At 46.8% G+C, this 17298-nt stretch overlaps 1 protein-coding gene across 1 annotated transcript; it reads left to right on the top strand.

The window, feature by feature from the left end:
- Nucleotides 1-795: 795 nt before the first annotated feature.
- On the top strand, nucleotides 796-10986 carry LOC132357243 (glycine receptor subunit alpha-4-like). Its single transcript, XM_059910523.1, is given in 8 exon segments — nucleotides 796-866; nucleotides 4770-4900; nucleotides 5162-5229; nucleotides 5859-6082; nucleotides 6210-6292; nucleotides 8033-8173; nucleotides 10677-10949; nucleotides 10952-10986. Coding segments are annotated over 8 exon segments (1026 nt in total).
- Nucleotides 10987-17298: the final 6312 nt, after the last annotated feature.

Genomic DNA, 17298 nt, shown 5'->3' with positions numbered 1-17298 from the left:
TGTGTCTCCACCCAGAGGGTTGAGGAAAAGCCACCCCTGCCCTCTGCCTCCTCCTCATCTCCTCTCAGCCCTGAAGCTGTCAGCTGGAGGAAACCCAGCGGCTCCGCCTAAACCCTCTCAGGTTTTTATCCCCCTTACAAAAATCATTAAGCCTTTAGAGTTCGGCCACAGCTTGGCTCCAGGCTAAAAGGGGAACTGCTGGGGAGGTTGGGGAATCAGGGCAGCCTGCATGCACTCCTCCAGCTGGACAGTTAGAAGCTAGACAGAACACCTCCGGCCCTCTCCAGGCTGCAGCGGCAGCCCAAGCTCCTCCCCAGCACACAGGCTCGCTCGGAACCCCACTCCAGCTGCTGGCGACTGTGCCTTTAAATTGCTGCTTTCAGAGGGTGCATCTCAGGGGGAGGTGGGAGGGAGGGAAACATCTTCCTACAGTCTCCCTCTTCCCTCCCCTCCAAGACTCTCCAGGGTTTAGAGAGTGATTGCTGCCTAAAAAGAATCTCCTTCAGCACCCCAGCAGGCAGGGCTGAGGCCCTCCGGAGACCCAGGCGAGCCAGAGCAGGAGCAGGTTATCTGTGTCAGGATCACTTCCAGGGGAATAGTTCTGGCCCCTGACTGGTAAGGACGGGACAGAGAAGAGAGAAGAGGAGAGAGCGTGCAACTCCTAGCCCGGCCCTCCTTGGGTTCCTTGCAAGTGGCCCAAGTAGGAAGAAGGCTCTGTACTTTCGGCGTTCCCGCCCGGATACCCCCTCTCACCTCGGCAGCCAGGCTGAGAAAGGACTCCAGGGTCCCCGCAGAATGACAACTCTTGTTCCAGCAACCCTCTCCTTCCTTCTCCTCTGGACCCTGCCAGGGCAGGTCCTCCTCAGGTGAGCTGAGTGGGGGTGAGAAGGAGATGCATGCAAATACCGGCCGGGGGTAGCAGGGGCCCTGGCACAGTTTCCTTGAAGTTTACAAAAAGCCCACAGTCTGGAAGGCTGCAGGGCAGGACACACCCTCCCCCAATCAGATCCCAGGAGACTTTCATAAAGGCTGTCAAAGCTCCAGAGCAGGTGGGAAGGCTTCTGCATGGGTGAGACTTTCCTGGGCCAGGGTAGGGGCTAGGGAGTGAGCCCCGGGACAGAAGCCATCTGTCCTGCCATGCAACCCTATATCTCCCTACCAGCTTGGCCACACATTCCTCAGATCCTTAAAAATGACACCAACATCTGCCAGCTGCTCACCCAAGAGATTTCAAGGAGCAAGGATTTTCCCAAAACCATATCAGAATGATTTTGGCTGACCAAACCTTGGCCCTCTGCAGTCACCTTACCCTGCCCGGGGGGAACCTGGCAGCTCACTGTCCCTGGAGGGGCACTAAGTGGCCATCATTTCCTGGGCTTGGGGGCAAGACATGCTTTGGGCTCCTTGTAAATGGCCTCCCACCCATTCTCACTTTCTCATTAGACCAGGAGCCATTCTAGGTGGATAGGGTGAGCTGAGGAGGAAAGATGGCTGTGCCTTGGGCTGAACTGGTCAGAAGAATGCCTCCCAAGGTGGAGGCAGGTGAGTGCCACCGCGGTATCGTCCTCCTCCTCTTCATTCAAGGAGCACGCCAAGATCTGCTTGCCTCTCAGGAGCCTCCTGCCTCACTGCTGGCGGACACATTAGGGGGCAATCAGGCAGGGATGCAGTGGCTGGGGGGGGCAGTGATAAACTTCTTCAGAGTGAAAAGCAGCCCGAAGTGCAATGGCAGCTCAGCTGGAGTTGATAGGAGGATGCAGGCAGAAGGGGGCACCCAGCTGATGCTTGCTGGCCCTGCTGGAGGGGAAGTTGCCTCAAGGCCCAAGCTTTGGTGGCAGCATTCCCACTTGAGTGATTAGAGCAAGGCAGGCCCTTAGGAAATCTTTAACACTTTTTTTTTAATTGTTTTATTTATTTATTTATGGCTGTGTTGGGTCTTCGTTTCTGTGCTAGGGCTTTCTCTAGTTGCAGCAAGCGGGGGCCACTCTTCATCGCGGTGCGCGGGCCTCTCACTATCGCGGCCTCTCTTGTTGCGGAGCACAGGCTCCAGACGCACAGGCTCAGTAGTTGTGACTCACGGGCCCAGCCGCTCCGCGGTATGTGGGATCCTCCCAGACCAGGGCTCGAACCCGTGTCCCCTGCATTGGCAGGCAGATTCTCAACCACTGCGCCACCAGGGAAGCCCAGGAAATCTTGAGACCAAATCCTTCATTGTATTTACGGAAACTGAGGTCTAGAGAGGGCAAGTGACCTGGCCAAGGTCACTTAAGTACCCAGTAGCAGAATCAGCGTTCTCCCCTTACCCCACCCCAGGGCCTTCCATGAGAAAGATTTTCAGCTCTGGAACCTCCCTAGTCCTGCCAGTGTTTGGAACTTTCCAGGAATGAAAGGGAGCAAGGAGAGGCCGCACACGGTGACTCTGCTTTCAGGTCCGCAGACAAGGTAACCCTGGAAAAGCGGGGCTGTCACTGCAGTTGGGGCCCAAGACAGCTGAGCCCACAGCCAGTCCCAGGGTCCTGGGGCTGGAGTTAGCGGGAGAGGTGACATGAGAGTGAGGCTGAGGACGGTGGCAAGGGTCTGGCTGCTCCACCTGCAGGGCCACGTGGCCTCCCGGCAGGCAGGTGACAAGCGGCCAGCAGCAGCACCTGGCCAGTGTGGACGCCCCGTGGTGAAGCCACGGACCTCTGCTTGCACCAGCACCAGCACCCGCCTCCTTGGGTTTTCAGAGCCTGCTTAGGCCACCTGCTCTGGCCACCCCCGCTCGGGGCCAAGGTGGCCTCTGTTCCCAGGGTAAGAGCTTCCTCCTGCTCATGGGATTCAAGGAAGCAAGACTCTAAGGGTCAGGGTGCGGCTGCCACTGACCTTCCCCCACTCTGGTTCCTTGGCAGACCGCCCTGGGCTGCTTGCATCATGGTATTGCGGTAGATGGACTTAGTTTTGAAGTCAGTAGCTCTGGGTTGGAATCTCGGCTTTACCATTTAGGAACTGTATGATCATGAACAAGTCACTCCATTTTGCACTCCTCAACTATAGCTGGAGGATAATAAGAGTGATTATTGAGAGGACTGATGTGAGAACTATACTAGATAAAGCGTTTAGCATGGTGCCTCAGCTATTTGTATTATTCTATCAGTCACTGGCAGGTCCATAGATTTACTGGGAAAGAGGAGCTCGCTGGTTCAAAGGAGACTCAGACCCAGAAGGACAGCAGTCACCCCACCTCCCAGCCCCAGCATTGCAGCAGCAGTAGTGGCAGCCGGGGAGCTGGCTCTGGTGATGACGGCAGGATGGAGCAGGAGCCACAGGACCCAGCCAGGAGTCCAGCCTGAGCTCAGTGTGAGCCCCACGCCTGCCCTCAAGCCCTTGCTGAGCTCCTGGTCCCTGGTCTAGCTATTGGCTGGTAAGCAGACAAGCAGGCATATGGAAGGAACTTTGCTGCTCTTAGAGGGAAACTTGTCAGGGGAGAAGGGGGCTGGCCTCTAGGCTAGGCCAAAGCACACTGGCCCCCTCCTCAAAATGAAGCTCTTAGGAAGAAAGGATGGGAGTTGACCTTCACAGCATGGCCACTTTACTGGGAGGCTTTCCCATGCTCCTAGAGCCCTGCTTTCCTGCCTATTTTATTGCCAAGGTGAGATTACCTGCCTGCAGCTGCCACAACCCTGAACTGAGGTTCAGCTCAGAATATAGCTTCCTGCTGGGGCAAACACCAGAAGCCAAGCTGCCCTCTCCAGAAGCTGGGTCCTAGCCCCTGAGGAATCAGCATGAAGGCCAAGCAACTAAAACCAACTCTCAGGGGTGTAAATTGCCCTTGAGCCCTTCCCACCCTTGGCTAGGCCAGATGTGCAAAGCAGTGCCACAGCCACATTATTTCTGTCACTCTTGTTTGAGTATGTTCAAGGCACCTTCAGAAAGAGAATACTGGATGAGGCCTCAGCCTTGGGTTCAAGTCCTTGTCCTGGGCCCTGTGTCACTCACCAGCTGTGAGACTTTGGGCAAGTCACTTTTCTTTTGGACGGTTGATCTATCTATCTATCTATCTATCCGTTTAATAGATTCCACATATGAGATCATATGGTATTTGTCTTTCTCTGTCTGATTTATTTCATTTAGCATAATACCCTCCAAGTCCATCCATGTTGCTGCAAATGGCATTATTTCATTCTTTTCTATAGCTGAGTAGTATTCCATTGTATATATACACCACATCTTCTTTATCTATTCATCCATTGATGGACACTTGGGTGATTTCCGTGTCTTGGCCATTGCAAATAATGCTGCTATGAACATGGGGGGGGGTGCAGATATTTCTTCAACATAGTGATCTCGTTTCCTTTGGATAAATACCCAGAAGTAGAATTGCTAGATCATAAGGTAGTTCAACTTTTAATATTTTGAGGGAACTCCACATTGTTTTCCACAGTGGCTGCACCAATTTACAGTCTCACAGATTACTCCTTTGGAAGCCTCAGTTTTCTCACCTATAAGATGGAAATAACAGTTTTCACCCCCATCACGCTGAGAATTTTGAGGGCAAAAAGATCTAATGTATGTGAAAGCAATCTTCTAGGACTAACTATTGAGTTGCTGTGTTGGCTTATGGGTTTCTGTACTTCTCATTTTGCAAGTGGGCACCTAGAAACCCATCTCCTAATCCTCCTGCCTGATGGAGAGACCAGCCAAAGTGGGGAGGGAACAAGGAAGGAGAGGGTCTGTGATAAAGGCAGAATACAACTGATCTCAGTTATTAATTCTTTATCTCTCCTGTCCAGGGTGGCCTTGGCAAAAGAAGAAGTCAAATCTGGGACCAAGGTGTCCCAGCCCATGTCCCCCTCTGATTTCCTGGACAAGCTTATGGGGCGAACATCTGGATATGATGCCAGGATTCGGCCCAATTTTAAAGGTAAGAAGCATTCATCCTACAAAAAACCCCTCCCTCCCCACTTCTTTTGGGGACATACTGCAGAGCTAGCCCCCATTGCCTACCTCAGGGCCAGGAGGCTGGAGGTACAGGGCTGGCTCTCACAGCTCAGAAGGAGCGTCCCCTCCCCAATCATCCATGGGCCAGCAGTACCCTGGCCTCAAGCTCAGGGAGGGAGTCTTGGAAACTTCTCCCAGATTCCGGGAATGCCCTGCCAATATGGCTGTGCTTTGCTACCCTTAGGCCCACCTGTGAACGTGACCTGCAACATCTTCATCAACAGTTTCAGCTCCATCACCGAGACTACCATGGTAAAGCATCGCCCTGCTCCCGCTTCCACTCTAGTGTGAATGGGTGAAGCCCACCAGATAGCAAGACTTTCCTCCCTCTGCCATCCTCTCCCTGTTTCAGGGTCATGGCTAAAGCCATGGGATGTCCAAAGTCGGTCACTGGGAGTTTATCCTTCCCCAGCCCAGGGTTTTAGTGGCTAAAGGCAGACTAGCCTAAGCAGCAGATGGTCCAGTTTGGAAGGTAGCTTGATGCATGGCACAGGCTTGGAAATCAGATAAACCTGCGTTCAAACCCTGACTCTACCATCTCTTAAGCAGGTTACTCAAATCTCTCTTTGTCTCAGTTTCCTCATCTGTAAAATGGGGATCATAACAGCACCCTCCTCTCAGGGTTGACATGAGATTTAAGTGAGATGATGCATATGAAGAAAGCACTTAGCAGAGAGCCTGGCACATAGTAAGTACTTAATAAATGTCTTTTCCCTTCCCTTCTTTACCATATCAGCCCAAAGCAGGTTCCTTCTCCAGTGGAAAATGCCCACTGCCCCTGAGATGTGCTCCCAGCATTTCTTCCTCATGGCCTTCCTGCCCAGGTAGGCTTGCTAGGCCCCTGCAATAGCACTGCCTCTGATGGGCCCATCTCTGTTCAGGACTACCGGGTGAACGTCTTCTTGCGGCAGCAGTGGAACGACCCACGCCTGGCCTACCGAGAATATCCTGATGACTCGCTGGACCTCGATCCCTCCATGCTGGACTCGATTTGGAAGCCAGACCTGTTCTTTGCCAATGAGAAAGGGGCCAATTTCCACGAGGTGACCACAGACAACAAGTTGCTGCGCATCTTCAAGAATGGAAACGTGCTCTACAGCATCAGGTGCAGCTGGCGTACAGCCAGGAGAGCTTGGGGCAAGGGGTAGAGGCTGAGGGGTGGGCGGAGGGTTCCCTGTGCTGTACTGAGCCCCAGTAAGCCGGCCTAACTTCTTTCTTACTGTCCCTGCCAGGCTGACTCTCATTTTATCCTGCCCAATGGACCTGAAGAACTTCCCCATGGATATCCAGACCTGCACGATGCAGTTGGAGAGCTGTAAGTGTCCCTAGAGAGTCACAGAGTGAGGCCTGAGATACCAGCTAGTTAACCCCACACCATGATAGTCCAGACAGGAGAAGGGCAGCCCAGAGTGGGGATGGACTTCCCCAAGCACACACAGTGAGCTCTTGGCACAGGTGAGACTAGAAGCCAGGGCTTGCTAACACTCAGCCCAGTGTGCTTTTCCATCCCCTCGCTATTGGCAGGTCTGGCTGCCCCACAGGGCCGGGGAATGGGAAGGCTCCAGCCTTACATACAAATGTGCTTATGCTGGATGTGGAGGGTCATTTGAGGGGTACCTCCTCTGTCCAGATATAATTTCCCTCTCACAGTGCCTGAAGTAATTCTACCTTTACTTCCCCTGAGTTAAGACATTCAAGATGCCTATAAAAATCCAGAGTTGGCAGGGAAGGGGGGAGTCTTTGAACCCTGATTCCTTGTGAACACATACTTTTTTTTAACTGAAGTATAGTTACAATGTTGTGTTAATTTCAGGTGTACAGCAAAATAATTCGGATATATATATATATATATATATATATATATGTTCTTTTTCAGATCATTTTCCATTATAGGTTATTACAAGATACTGAATATAGTTCCCTGTGTTATACAGTAGGTCCTTGTTGTTTATCTATTTTACATATAGTAGTGTGTACAGATAGCTTTTGTAGAGAGGTGGGAGAGGACAGTTCTAGGCATAGGACAGTACCCAGGATAGCAAGGTCAGCCAAGGGCTACCAAGGGCAGGGCTGCCAGCCTGCAGAGGCTGCCCCAAGTGCAGAGAAGCTAAAGGATAACAAGGCTGGACCATCGCCCATGTCCATTCCTTTGCTATCTCCTGGGCAAGTGAGACTGTGGCGTCAGGAGATATCCATTTGATCCTCAAAGAAGAAGTCTTGTCAGGCTGTTTCCAACATATAATAACAGTAATGGATAGAATATGTCCTATGTGGTCAGCTTTTTAGAGTTCATAAACCACCTTCACATCCAGGTCCTCATTACCCCCTCTGAAAAGTAGGTGGAGCATTTTACAGAAGGGGAAGTGACTTGCCCAAAGTCACAAAGCTACTCTGGGCCAAGGCCCTACACTGGACATCCGTGAGCCTTGGTGTTTCTGCTCCCATTTCTACCCGACGTGTGAGTATAGTCATCTATGTGGCAAGAGCCTTCGTGAACTGCTAGCTATCTGTGAGCAACTTGGCATTTTCAATGTTAGCTCTCAATTTGCCCCAGGTCAGGACTCTGGCTGGGAGTCTGTGGTATGCACATTGTCCCATGCATGACTGGCAAGGTATAAATAGCTCTTTCCTCCCTGGAGTGAGGTGGCAGAAGCCCCAGCTCTGAGGCTGGCTCAGCTCAAGACATGTGGTCGGTACACATGCTTACTCCCCTGGGTTTGAGATAGGGCAGGAGGTTCCCAGCTGGTTTCCTTGACATCTTTCCAAGCCTTTTGACGTGCTTTCTAGGTCTGCCAGAATAATTTCTCTTTGGGCCTTTCTAAAGCTTGAGAACTAGGTAGGAGAGGAATCTGGAATCTTTCTGATTTACCCACTTAGGCTGGGCCCATGAGGCAATTGACCCTCTTCCGAATGGTTTTCCTTTCCAAGATGAGCATGAAACTCCTAAAACCCAGGCCTTATTCCTCATTTGTTCTTTCCTGCCAGTTCTAACCCTCTCCCTACCCCTGTCCAACCACCACACTCTGCAGTCCTCTGCCATCTCTGTCACTTTCAGTTGGCTACACCATGAATGACCTCGTGTTTGAGTGGCTGGAAGATGCTCCTGCTGTCCAAGTGGCTGAGGGGTTGACTCTGCCCCAGTTTGTCTTGCGGGATGAGAAGGATCTAGGCTATTGTACCAAGCGCTACAACACAGGTAAAAACCCAAGATCTTTACTGGCTGTGGGCCACAAGAGGGCCTCCAGATGGGAGGGAAAGGGGCAAGGCAGCTGGCCTCTACTGAAGGTCCAATCTGTACCAGATGTGGTGCTAAGTGCTTCATATGTCTTATCTCATTATGGTAGGGGTGATCAGCCCCATTTCTCAGAAAGAGAAAACTGAGGTGCTAAGAAGTTGAATCAGTTGTCCAAGTCACACAGCTAGTAAATGGCTGATTTAGAATTCAAATCCAGATCTGTCTAATGCCAAAGCCCTTGTTCTTGTCCCTATCACACGCTGCAGAACAAATGGTCCTGTGCCAGTGAGTGGCAGGAGTGTTCCACCTGTCCTGGGGCCAACTTCATGTGGAAAGTGGGGAATCTACATCTGGGAGTAGTCAATGAGTACACTGAACCAGGAGAGAACAGAATTCAGGTCACCAGCTGGCTTACCGTCCACACCTCCTACCACTGTCCCCACTGCCCAACTCTCATGAACTGGCTTGGTTTCCCAGGTGTGAAAAGCGTGCCAGGAAATGGAGAGGAGCTGGTTTTCCAGCCTGAGCGTCTGCCCCCTGCAGCTTCCCTAATCGCTGCTGGCTCCTCATTTCCCCCGGCAATTTGGCTGTGAAGAGCTATGACCCTGAGATAGAGGCCACAAGCTGAAGAGGGGAGATCTTTAGTCTGGAAGCTAAATTTGTTTCCCAACCTGTTGATCCAGGAATTCCACTGCCTGGAATTTATTATAAGGAAATATTCCAAAATATCATATTGACTTTAGACCCCAAGAGGCTTCCTGGGTCACGGTTTATACTAGCAAAATCTTGGAACTGCTCTAAATAGCCACCAATAGGGTGGAAGTTAAGTAAATTACATAGCGCATCTGCTTAGTGGGATATTATCCAGACGTTTAAAAGAACGCTTGCAAGGTGCTTATATTAACATGGGAAACTTCAAGTGGAAAAGGCTAAGATTCAAAGTTGTATACACAGAATGATTCTATTGTGATGAAAGAAACAAACCAAAAGCATGTGTTTAAAAACTCTGGAAGGAAATAGCACTAAGCGTTTCTAAAGCAGTATGATACAACAGATAAGAGCAAGAACTCGAGTCAGATAGAGCTGAGTTTGAATTCTGGCTGCACCATTTACTAGTTGGGTGCCCTTGAGCAACATAACTTAATCTCTTTGAGCCTCAGTATCCCTGTCTGTAAAATGGGAAATAATAATTTTACCTGCCCCAAAGAGTTGCTATGCGATTTAAATGAGATAAACTATATAAAGTCAGGGCACTTAGTAGGGGCTTGACAAATGTCAGCTTATGAATATTATTATTCTTTCTCTACTTCGCACTTTCGTTCTGTGCTAAACAAGTGTTAATTTTGTCATTGAAAACAAAACTGCTATCACCAAAAAAAAAAAAAAAAAGGAAGGAAGGAAGGAAAGAAAGGAAAGAAAATATGGATACCTAGCCAAAACATGTCATGGCAAGAAGCCCAGGGTGGGTGGACTCAGGGAAGAGTAGGAGATCACAGCATCACACGGCATGTCGAAGCCACAATCAGTCATTGATGAAATCACTAATCTTGAGGAATCAGACATAAAATAATAATATACACATCCTCTGCTTTTTGCTTTGGTTATCCTAAGCGTCTGCTGCCAGAAGCTCTGAGCTTGTGTTTTCTTAGCCTTGGGGAGTGGAAAGCAGGGTAAAGTGAAGATGGCTGGCAGAGGAGGCGAGCATTGGTACACGTGCCTGGGGCCAATGCACTTTTTGTGGGTGGAATAGAATGCTGCTGCCAGATGCTTTCTGGGAACCCGCTGCCTGCTGTCCAGAGCTGGTCTCTGTTAGACATTGTTTCCAGATGTTTGCTATCCTGCTCTTCTGACTTGCTTAAGACACAGGCAGTGTTTATCTCAGTGAATCGTTGACGGAGAGCTTCAAGGGTCCCAGCACACACAAGCTAGGCTGCTGAGATTTGAGTGGAGTCTAAGCTCGTTTTGTTAATCATGATAATAGTACCAGCTACCTAGTGCTCAACACCTCAAATACATTATCTCATTTAATTCCTACAACTGCCCAATGATGGAATTGATATTGTTGTTACTCTATTTTACAGGCAAGGAAACTGAAGCTTTAAACGCTTAGGTGTTTTGCCTGAGGTCACACAGCTAGTGAGTGGAAGGTTCAGGATTCAAAGCCATACAGTCTGGCTCTGGAGCCCTCCCACCCTTAATCCTCTTGCAGTGCTGTCACGGGGAAGGCCTTCTGCTGGCAACTAAAGTGCTGGGAGCAAGAGGTCAAGTCCCCAATGGCTTCTCTGAGAGTTTCCTCAAAACATGCATCTGGTGCTCCCTGGGGCCATTTCGAAAGGCTCATTTTTTGGCCCAGGTTAGGTTCCCAGAGGCTGGCCCACAGAAATAGGGCTGCCCTAGTCCTGCCTCTCAGGCTCAGCTGCAGGCTGGGGACCTGGGGCCTGATACCTCACCTCTTTCCTTGCAGGGAAATTCACCTGCATCGAGGTAAAGTTTCACCTGGAACGACAGATGGGCTACTACCTGATTCAGATGTATATCCCCAGCCTACTCATCGTCATCCTGTCCTGGGTCTCCTTCTGGATCAACATGGGTGCTGCCCCTGCCCGGGTGGGCCTAGGCATCACCACTGTGCTCACCATGACAACTCAGAACTCCGGCTCCCGGGCCTCTTTGCCTAAGGTGAAGAGACATGCAAGGGAACTTGCTTGCCATAGAGCTCCCCATTTCCCATTCATCCCCTGTTCCCTCCTGCTGACTATTTTCCTTGGATTTAAGGTAGGGAAGAGCCATCGAGCAAGAGCAGGTGGCCTGCATTCTCTTCCCCCAGAACATACCGCTAACAACATTGCTAACAGTGTGGAGGCTTGGGTTGCAGATGCTGTCTGGCTGGGGAACGAGTAGAGACAGTGCTGACTTACTTTGACTTTCATCAGGAAATACTAGCATGTCCAAGATTAAAAGACCCTTAGCAAGTAGAAAGTCCCACTCCCTCACGGTACAGATGAGGGCATTACAGCCCAGAGAGATAGAATGACTTTCTCAAGGTCATGCTTCACAAGAAACAATCAAACAATCCGACATCTGTTTCTTGCTATGTCGGAAATCGGATACTATTACAAAGAACTCTAGAGACAATGTCCCTTCTTTTGGGGTGAGAAAACTTTGAGGTAGCAAATAGCAATTAAAGTCAGTAGACTTTGATCACCTAAGGCCTGGTGATATTTTGATTACACAGAGAGATTTGTGCTGATGGAACTAGGCCTAGGTTCTCCCTGCCTCATGTCTTCATGTGCAGAATTTAGAGGTTGTCACCTCAATGTCCTTACAGTCAGCAAGGCTCTGAGAAAATCAGGGAGCAAACTCATTCATTCATTCAATAAATATTTACTGAGCACGTACTATGTACCAGGCACTGTACTAGGCCACGGAGAAATAATGGGAAACCAAAACAACACAGCTTTTGCAGATCTTCCAGTGAATATATTCCCTCTTGCTCTGTATTGATGGAAACCAGGCCCTGTGATCGCCCATCTCCCAGTGTTTATTTTTAAGAGGATTTTTACTGGGGACTTAAACAGGGGGTAATCCAGACACCCAGAGTGAATTTACAAATTTGCTATATGGTGGGGAGGTGGGGGTGGGGGTAATAGTGGTTAAGAGTAAGAGAATAGAGTCAGGTAGATTTTGATTTAAGTCCCTGCCTTGTCATTTACTAATGGTGATCTTAGGTAAATTCCTTAACATCTCAGTCTCCTCACCTGTAACATGGAAATATTACCTCTTCCATAGGGTTATTGCAAGTAATAAATAAGATAATGTATTAACACAGAGAACAGTGTTTGGTACATAATAACCGCTCAATAAATGTTAACTATTGTTATAATTATTAGGGGTCTAGGTAGAAAGAACTGGGTGGTAGACCTAGGCCTAAAGCAGCTGGTGATGTTTCCAATTATTTTTGAGTCACCAGGAAACCTTTGAGGTGGTCCTAAGCCCTCTAGGGATAAATAGTGACAAAACTCAGATTAGGATCTAATGTCCTAGGGGACGTTGTCAGAGATCACTTCCTATACAAGCATACTTCGTTTTATTGCACTTCGCTTTATTGCACTTCGCAGATACTGCGTTTTTTAACGACTTGAAGGTTTGTGGCAACCTTGCGTTGTCAGATGATGGTTAGCATTTTTTTAGCAAAAAGTATTTTTTAATTAAGGTATACACATTGGTTTTTTAGACATAATGTTATTACACACTTACTAGAGACTACAGTGTAGTGTAAACATAGCTTTTATATGCACTGGGAAACCAAAAGATTTATGTGATTCGCTTTATTGCAATATCTGCTTTATTGCAGTGATCTGGAACCGAACCCACAATATCTCCGAGGTAGGCCTGTAAATGTATTTTCTAAATGGACACGGATATTGAAGAGGCTCTGAGAGGCAGACTGGGCTTAGGCGAGGGCTTCAGGGCCAGGTGGGGCTTCGGTAGTGGCCTTGTATGAAAGCCAGAGGCAGAAAAGTAGTTCAGACCTAAGAACCCTGCCCTTGTTTATTGCCACTGCCACACAAGAAGGAGATTCTCCTCTATCTCAGGGAAGTGCTGCAATTTATGCCTTATTCTTGCTGAGAGAACTTCTTCCTCCAATCCCCTCCTGTGAGCAAACACAATCCACCTGCTCCCAGGAATCACTTTGTTTTCTCTTATGGAAAAAATGGACTTTGTTGGAGGATTGTTTGATTTGGTTTGATTTGGGGTGGGGGTTGCAGTATTTGATGCCTTATCAGATTTTGATGACCTTTTCTTTTTACGTATATATATTTTTATTGAAGTATAGTTGATTTACAATGTTGTGTCAATCTCTGCTGTACAGCAAAGTGACTCAGTTATACACATAGAGGCATCCTTTTTTCATATTCTTTTCCATTATGGTTTATCACAGGATATTGAATGTAGTTCCCTGTGCTATACAGTATGACCTTGTTGTTTATCCATTCTATATACACCAGTTTGCATCTGCTAATCCCAAACTCCCAGTCCTTCCCCACCCCCTCCCCTTTGGCAACCACAAGTCTGTTCTCTATGTTGGGGACCGTTTCTTGGCCTCATTGGCCAATAAGCAAAATACGTAGGCATGCACCCCGAACTAAATAGCTTCATTGGCCAGCCCCACAGAGCAAGGGACTAAGTCAGGGAACTTCCGCTCACTCTTGAGTTTGTGCAACATTAGGTTTTATAGGAGCCCCAAGGAAAAAGGTGGGGCCAGGTCAGGGGCTTCTGAAAGCCACAGCAATTCCACCCCCAGTACAACTCTAGTGTCCAGGATAAGAGCAGCAGAGGCTCGCTTTGTAAGGGGACTCAGCTGGGATGGCCATTCCCCATGCTCCCGGAAGCCACTCCTTCTTTGCGTTTATGAGGGCTAGGGCTCTCAAAGACACCCATGGCTGTCTCTTTGCCAGGTTCTTGATCTACACAACTGCAGGTGGCTCAGTGCATAATGGAAGGGTTAAATGGAAGTTTCTACCAGAGACTGACAGATTAGACCTAAAGTTGCAGTGGGGAGGAGGGACCCAATTCTTTCAAAATCTTGTAATCTAAATGGCTCACAGCTCTTGGGGCAAGTAGTAACAAGGAGGGCCAAGAGAGCAAACAGAAGCCAGCAGAGACGAATACAAACCATCCATCCATTCATTAATTCAAAATATACTTACTATGTGCCAGGCACTCAGCTAGGAACAGTGAACACGATGGAAACAGTCCCTGCCACTGAAGAGCTCACAGTCTAGTGAAGGAAATAGCCAGATATATTTGATGGATGCTAAGAAGGTGTAGGTAACCTGAGCACATACAGTAGGGGCAACCAACCCAGACTAGGATGAATAGGGAAGACTTCTCAGAGGATATGGTGTCTGAAGTGAACGTTTAAGTAAAAGTTATCGAGGTAAAGGAGAGATACAGAGAGAGATTATCTCCTTGGGAGACAACTGAAATTGATCATCATGGCAGGGTCATAGATTGCAAGGGGCGAGACAAGGCTGAAGTAGTAGGCAGGGGCTAGATGTCATGCTAAGGGGAGCATTGACTGTATCGGAAGGATAATGGAGAACCACTGAAGAGTTGTAAGCAGAGGAGTGATATGATCAGACTTACATTTTCAAAACAAAATTCTGGCTGCTATTTGGAGAACAGATTGGAGGTGGCAAGTGTAGATGCAGGGAGACCGTTTAGGGAAACTGTTGCACTCCTTCAGATGAGCCAGGATAGCAAGTGGATGGATTCCACAGATATTTAAGGCATATTGTTGACACATGTTTTGTTAACAAGACTTTCTTCCTGCTGCTTAAGGTGTCCTTTTCTTTTGATGGTCCAAAGTCCTTCGTGGACCTCCCTTGTCATTATCTCACTACGGATTTCTGTAGCACTTAACATCCCTGGGGGCACAGTGGGACTGGGAGATGGTGAATGAAATAGGATGACCTTTTAGTATGTGGCAAAGTGGAAACACCAAGGGATGCTTAATCAGGGTTGCCTAGCAACCCACCACTACTATCTCAGTGGAACTGACTTAAAAGGAAAAGAGCAGGGTTTCTCAATCTTTTTTTTTTAACACATACACACTGTATTTTATTTTTACAAGAGATAAACTGACACCAAGCATTGTAAATGGATGACCACAACAAAAGCAACAATGATTGCAATTACCAAACACGAAACACACTCATACTATGTCATAATATTGACATACAGTCCAGTAATCCTCCACTGTAACAGCTGCTTTACTTTGCAGTGAAAATTGATTTGTATATTTTTTGCCTCTGAGTCCTTGTGGGATTTTTTTTTTATTCAAACAGAAAGTCACAAAAAATATAATCATCCTCATCAGTTCACTCAGTCCCATGTAATTAATTTTTTTTATCTTGATCTTTTGTTAGCACCTTTATGAATTCATCAGTTTTCCATTAGAGTTCTGAAAATGCTTATTCATTCAGTTCAGCAGTACAGTCAGTTACCAGAAACCTGTACTTGTCAGAGTCTTTTCCATGAATTTCTTGAAGATGAAACCCTTTTATAGGAACATATTTGCAAAAGCATCAGCATACACCCAGAACTGTCTGTAAATGACAAAAGACTTAAAAATGACCACGGTTAAAGATTTGATGAAACTTCATAATAATGCAATTGACAAGGGAATTTAGTTATTTCTGAGATATACATTTTAAAGTAATAACTAGGATTATGACTTATAACATTATACCAGACCATATAAGATTTTTAGAAATTTCATGTAATGTCTGAAACATTTATATTAACATATTTCCATACAAATAACCCAAAGAAAGTTTAGTATTGGTTGTTTTTTGTTTGTTTGTTTGTTTGTTTTTCTATACTGTAGGTTCTTATTAGTCATCAGTTTTATAAACATCAGTGTATACATGTCAATCTCAATCGCCCAATTCAGCACACCACCATACCCACCCCACCGCGGTTTTCCCCCCTTGGTGTCCATACGTTTGTTCTTTACATCTGTATCTCAAATTCTGCCCTGCAAACCGGTTCGTCTGTACCATTTTTCTAGGTTCCACATACATGCGTTAATATACGATATTTGTTTTTCTCTTCCTGACTTACTTCACTCTGTATGACAGTCTCTAGGTCCATCCACGTCTCAACAAATGACTCAATTTCGTTCCTTTTTATGGCTGAGTAATATTCCATTGTATATATGTACCACAACTTCTTTATCCATTCATCTGTCGATGGGCATTTAGGTTGCTTCCATGACCTGGCTATTGTAAATAGTGCTACAGTGAACATTGGGGTGCATGTGTCTTTTTGAATTATGGTTTTCTCTGGGTATATGCCCAGTAGTGGGATTGCTGGGTCATATGGTAATTCTATTTTTAGTTTTTTAAGGAACCTCCATACTGTTCTCCATAGCGGCTGTATCAATTTACATTCCCACCAACAGTGCAAGAGGGTTCCCTTTTCTCCACACCCTCTCCAGCATTTGTTGTTTGTAGATTTTCTGATGATGCCCATTCTAACTGGTGTGAGGTGATACCTCATTGTAGTTTTGAGTTGCAATTCTCTAATAATTAGTGATGTTGAGCAGCTATTCATGTGCTTCTTGGCCATCTGTATGTCTTCTTTGGAGAAATGTCTATTTAGGTCTTCTGCCCATTTTTGGATTGAGTTGTTTGTTTCTTTAATAATGAGCTGCATGAGCTGTTTATATATTTTGGAGATTAATCCTTTGTCCGTTGATTCGTTTGCAAATATTTTCTCCCATTCTGAGGGTTGTCTTTTCGTCTTGTTTATGTTTTCCTTTGCTGTGCAAAAGCTTTGAAGTTTCATTAGGTCCCATTTGTTTATTTTTGTTTTTATTTCCATTACTCTAGGAGGTGGATCAAAAAAGATCTTGCTGTGATTTATGTCAAAGAGTGTTCTTCCTATGTTTTCCTCTAAGAGTTTTATAGTGTCCAGTCTTATATTTAGGTCTCTAATCCATTTTGAGTTTATTTTTGTGTATGGTGTTAGGGAGTGTTCTAATTTCATTCTTTTACATGTAGCTGTCCAGTTTTCCCAGCACCACTTATTGAAGAGACTGTCTTTTCTCCATTGTATATCTTTGCCTCCTTTGTCATAGATTAATTGACCATAGGTGCTTGGGTTAATCTCTGGGCTTTCTATCTTGTTCCATTGATCTATGTTTCTGTTTTTGTGCCAGTACCAAATTGTCTTGATTACTGTAGTTTTGTCTGAAGTCAGGGAGTCTGATTCCTCCAGCTCCGTTTTTTTGCCTCAAGACTGCTTTGGCTATTCGGGGTCTTTTGTGTCTCCATACAAATTTTAAGATGATTTGTTCTAGCTCCGTAAAAAATGCCATTGGTAATTTGATAGGGATTGTGTTGAATCTGTAGATTGCTTTGGGTAGTATAGTCATTTTCACAATATTGATTCTTCCAATCCAATAACATGGTATATCTCTCCATCTGTTGGTATCATCTTTAATTTCTTTCATCAGTGTCTTATAGTTTTCTGCATACAGGTCTTTTGTCTCCCTAGGTAGGTTTATTCCTAGGTAT

The sequence above is a fragment of the Balaenoptera ricei genome, chromosome X (assembly GCF_028023285.1).
Source record: "Balaenoptera ricei isolate mBalRic1 chromosome X, mBalRic1.hap2, whole genome shotgun sequence".
NCBI classification, from domain to species: Eukaryota; Metazoa; Chordata; class Mammalia; order Artiodactyla; family Balaenopteridae; genus Balaenoptera; species Balaenoptera ricei.
This window is presented reverse-complemented; position numbering and strand designations above follow the sequence as displayed.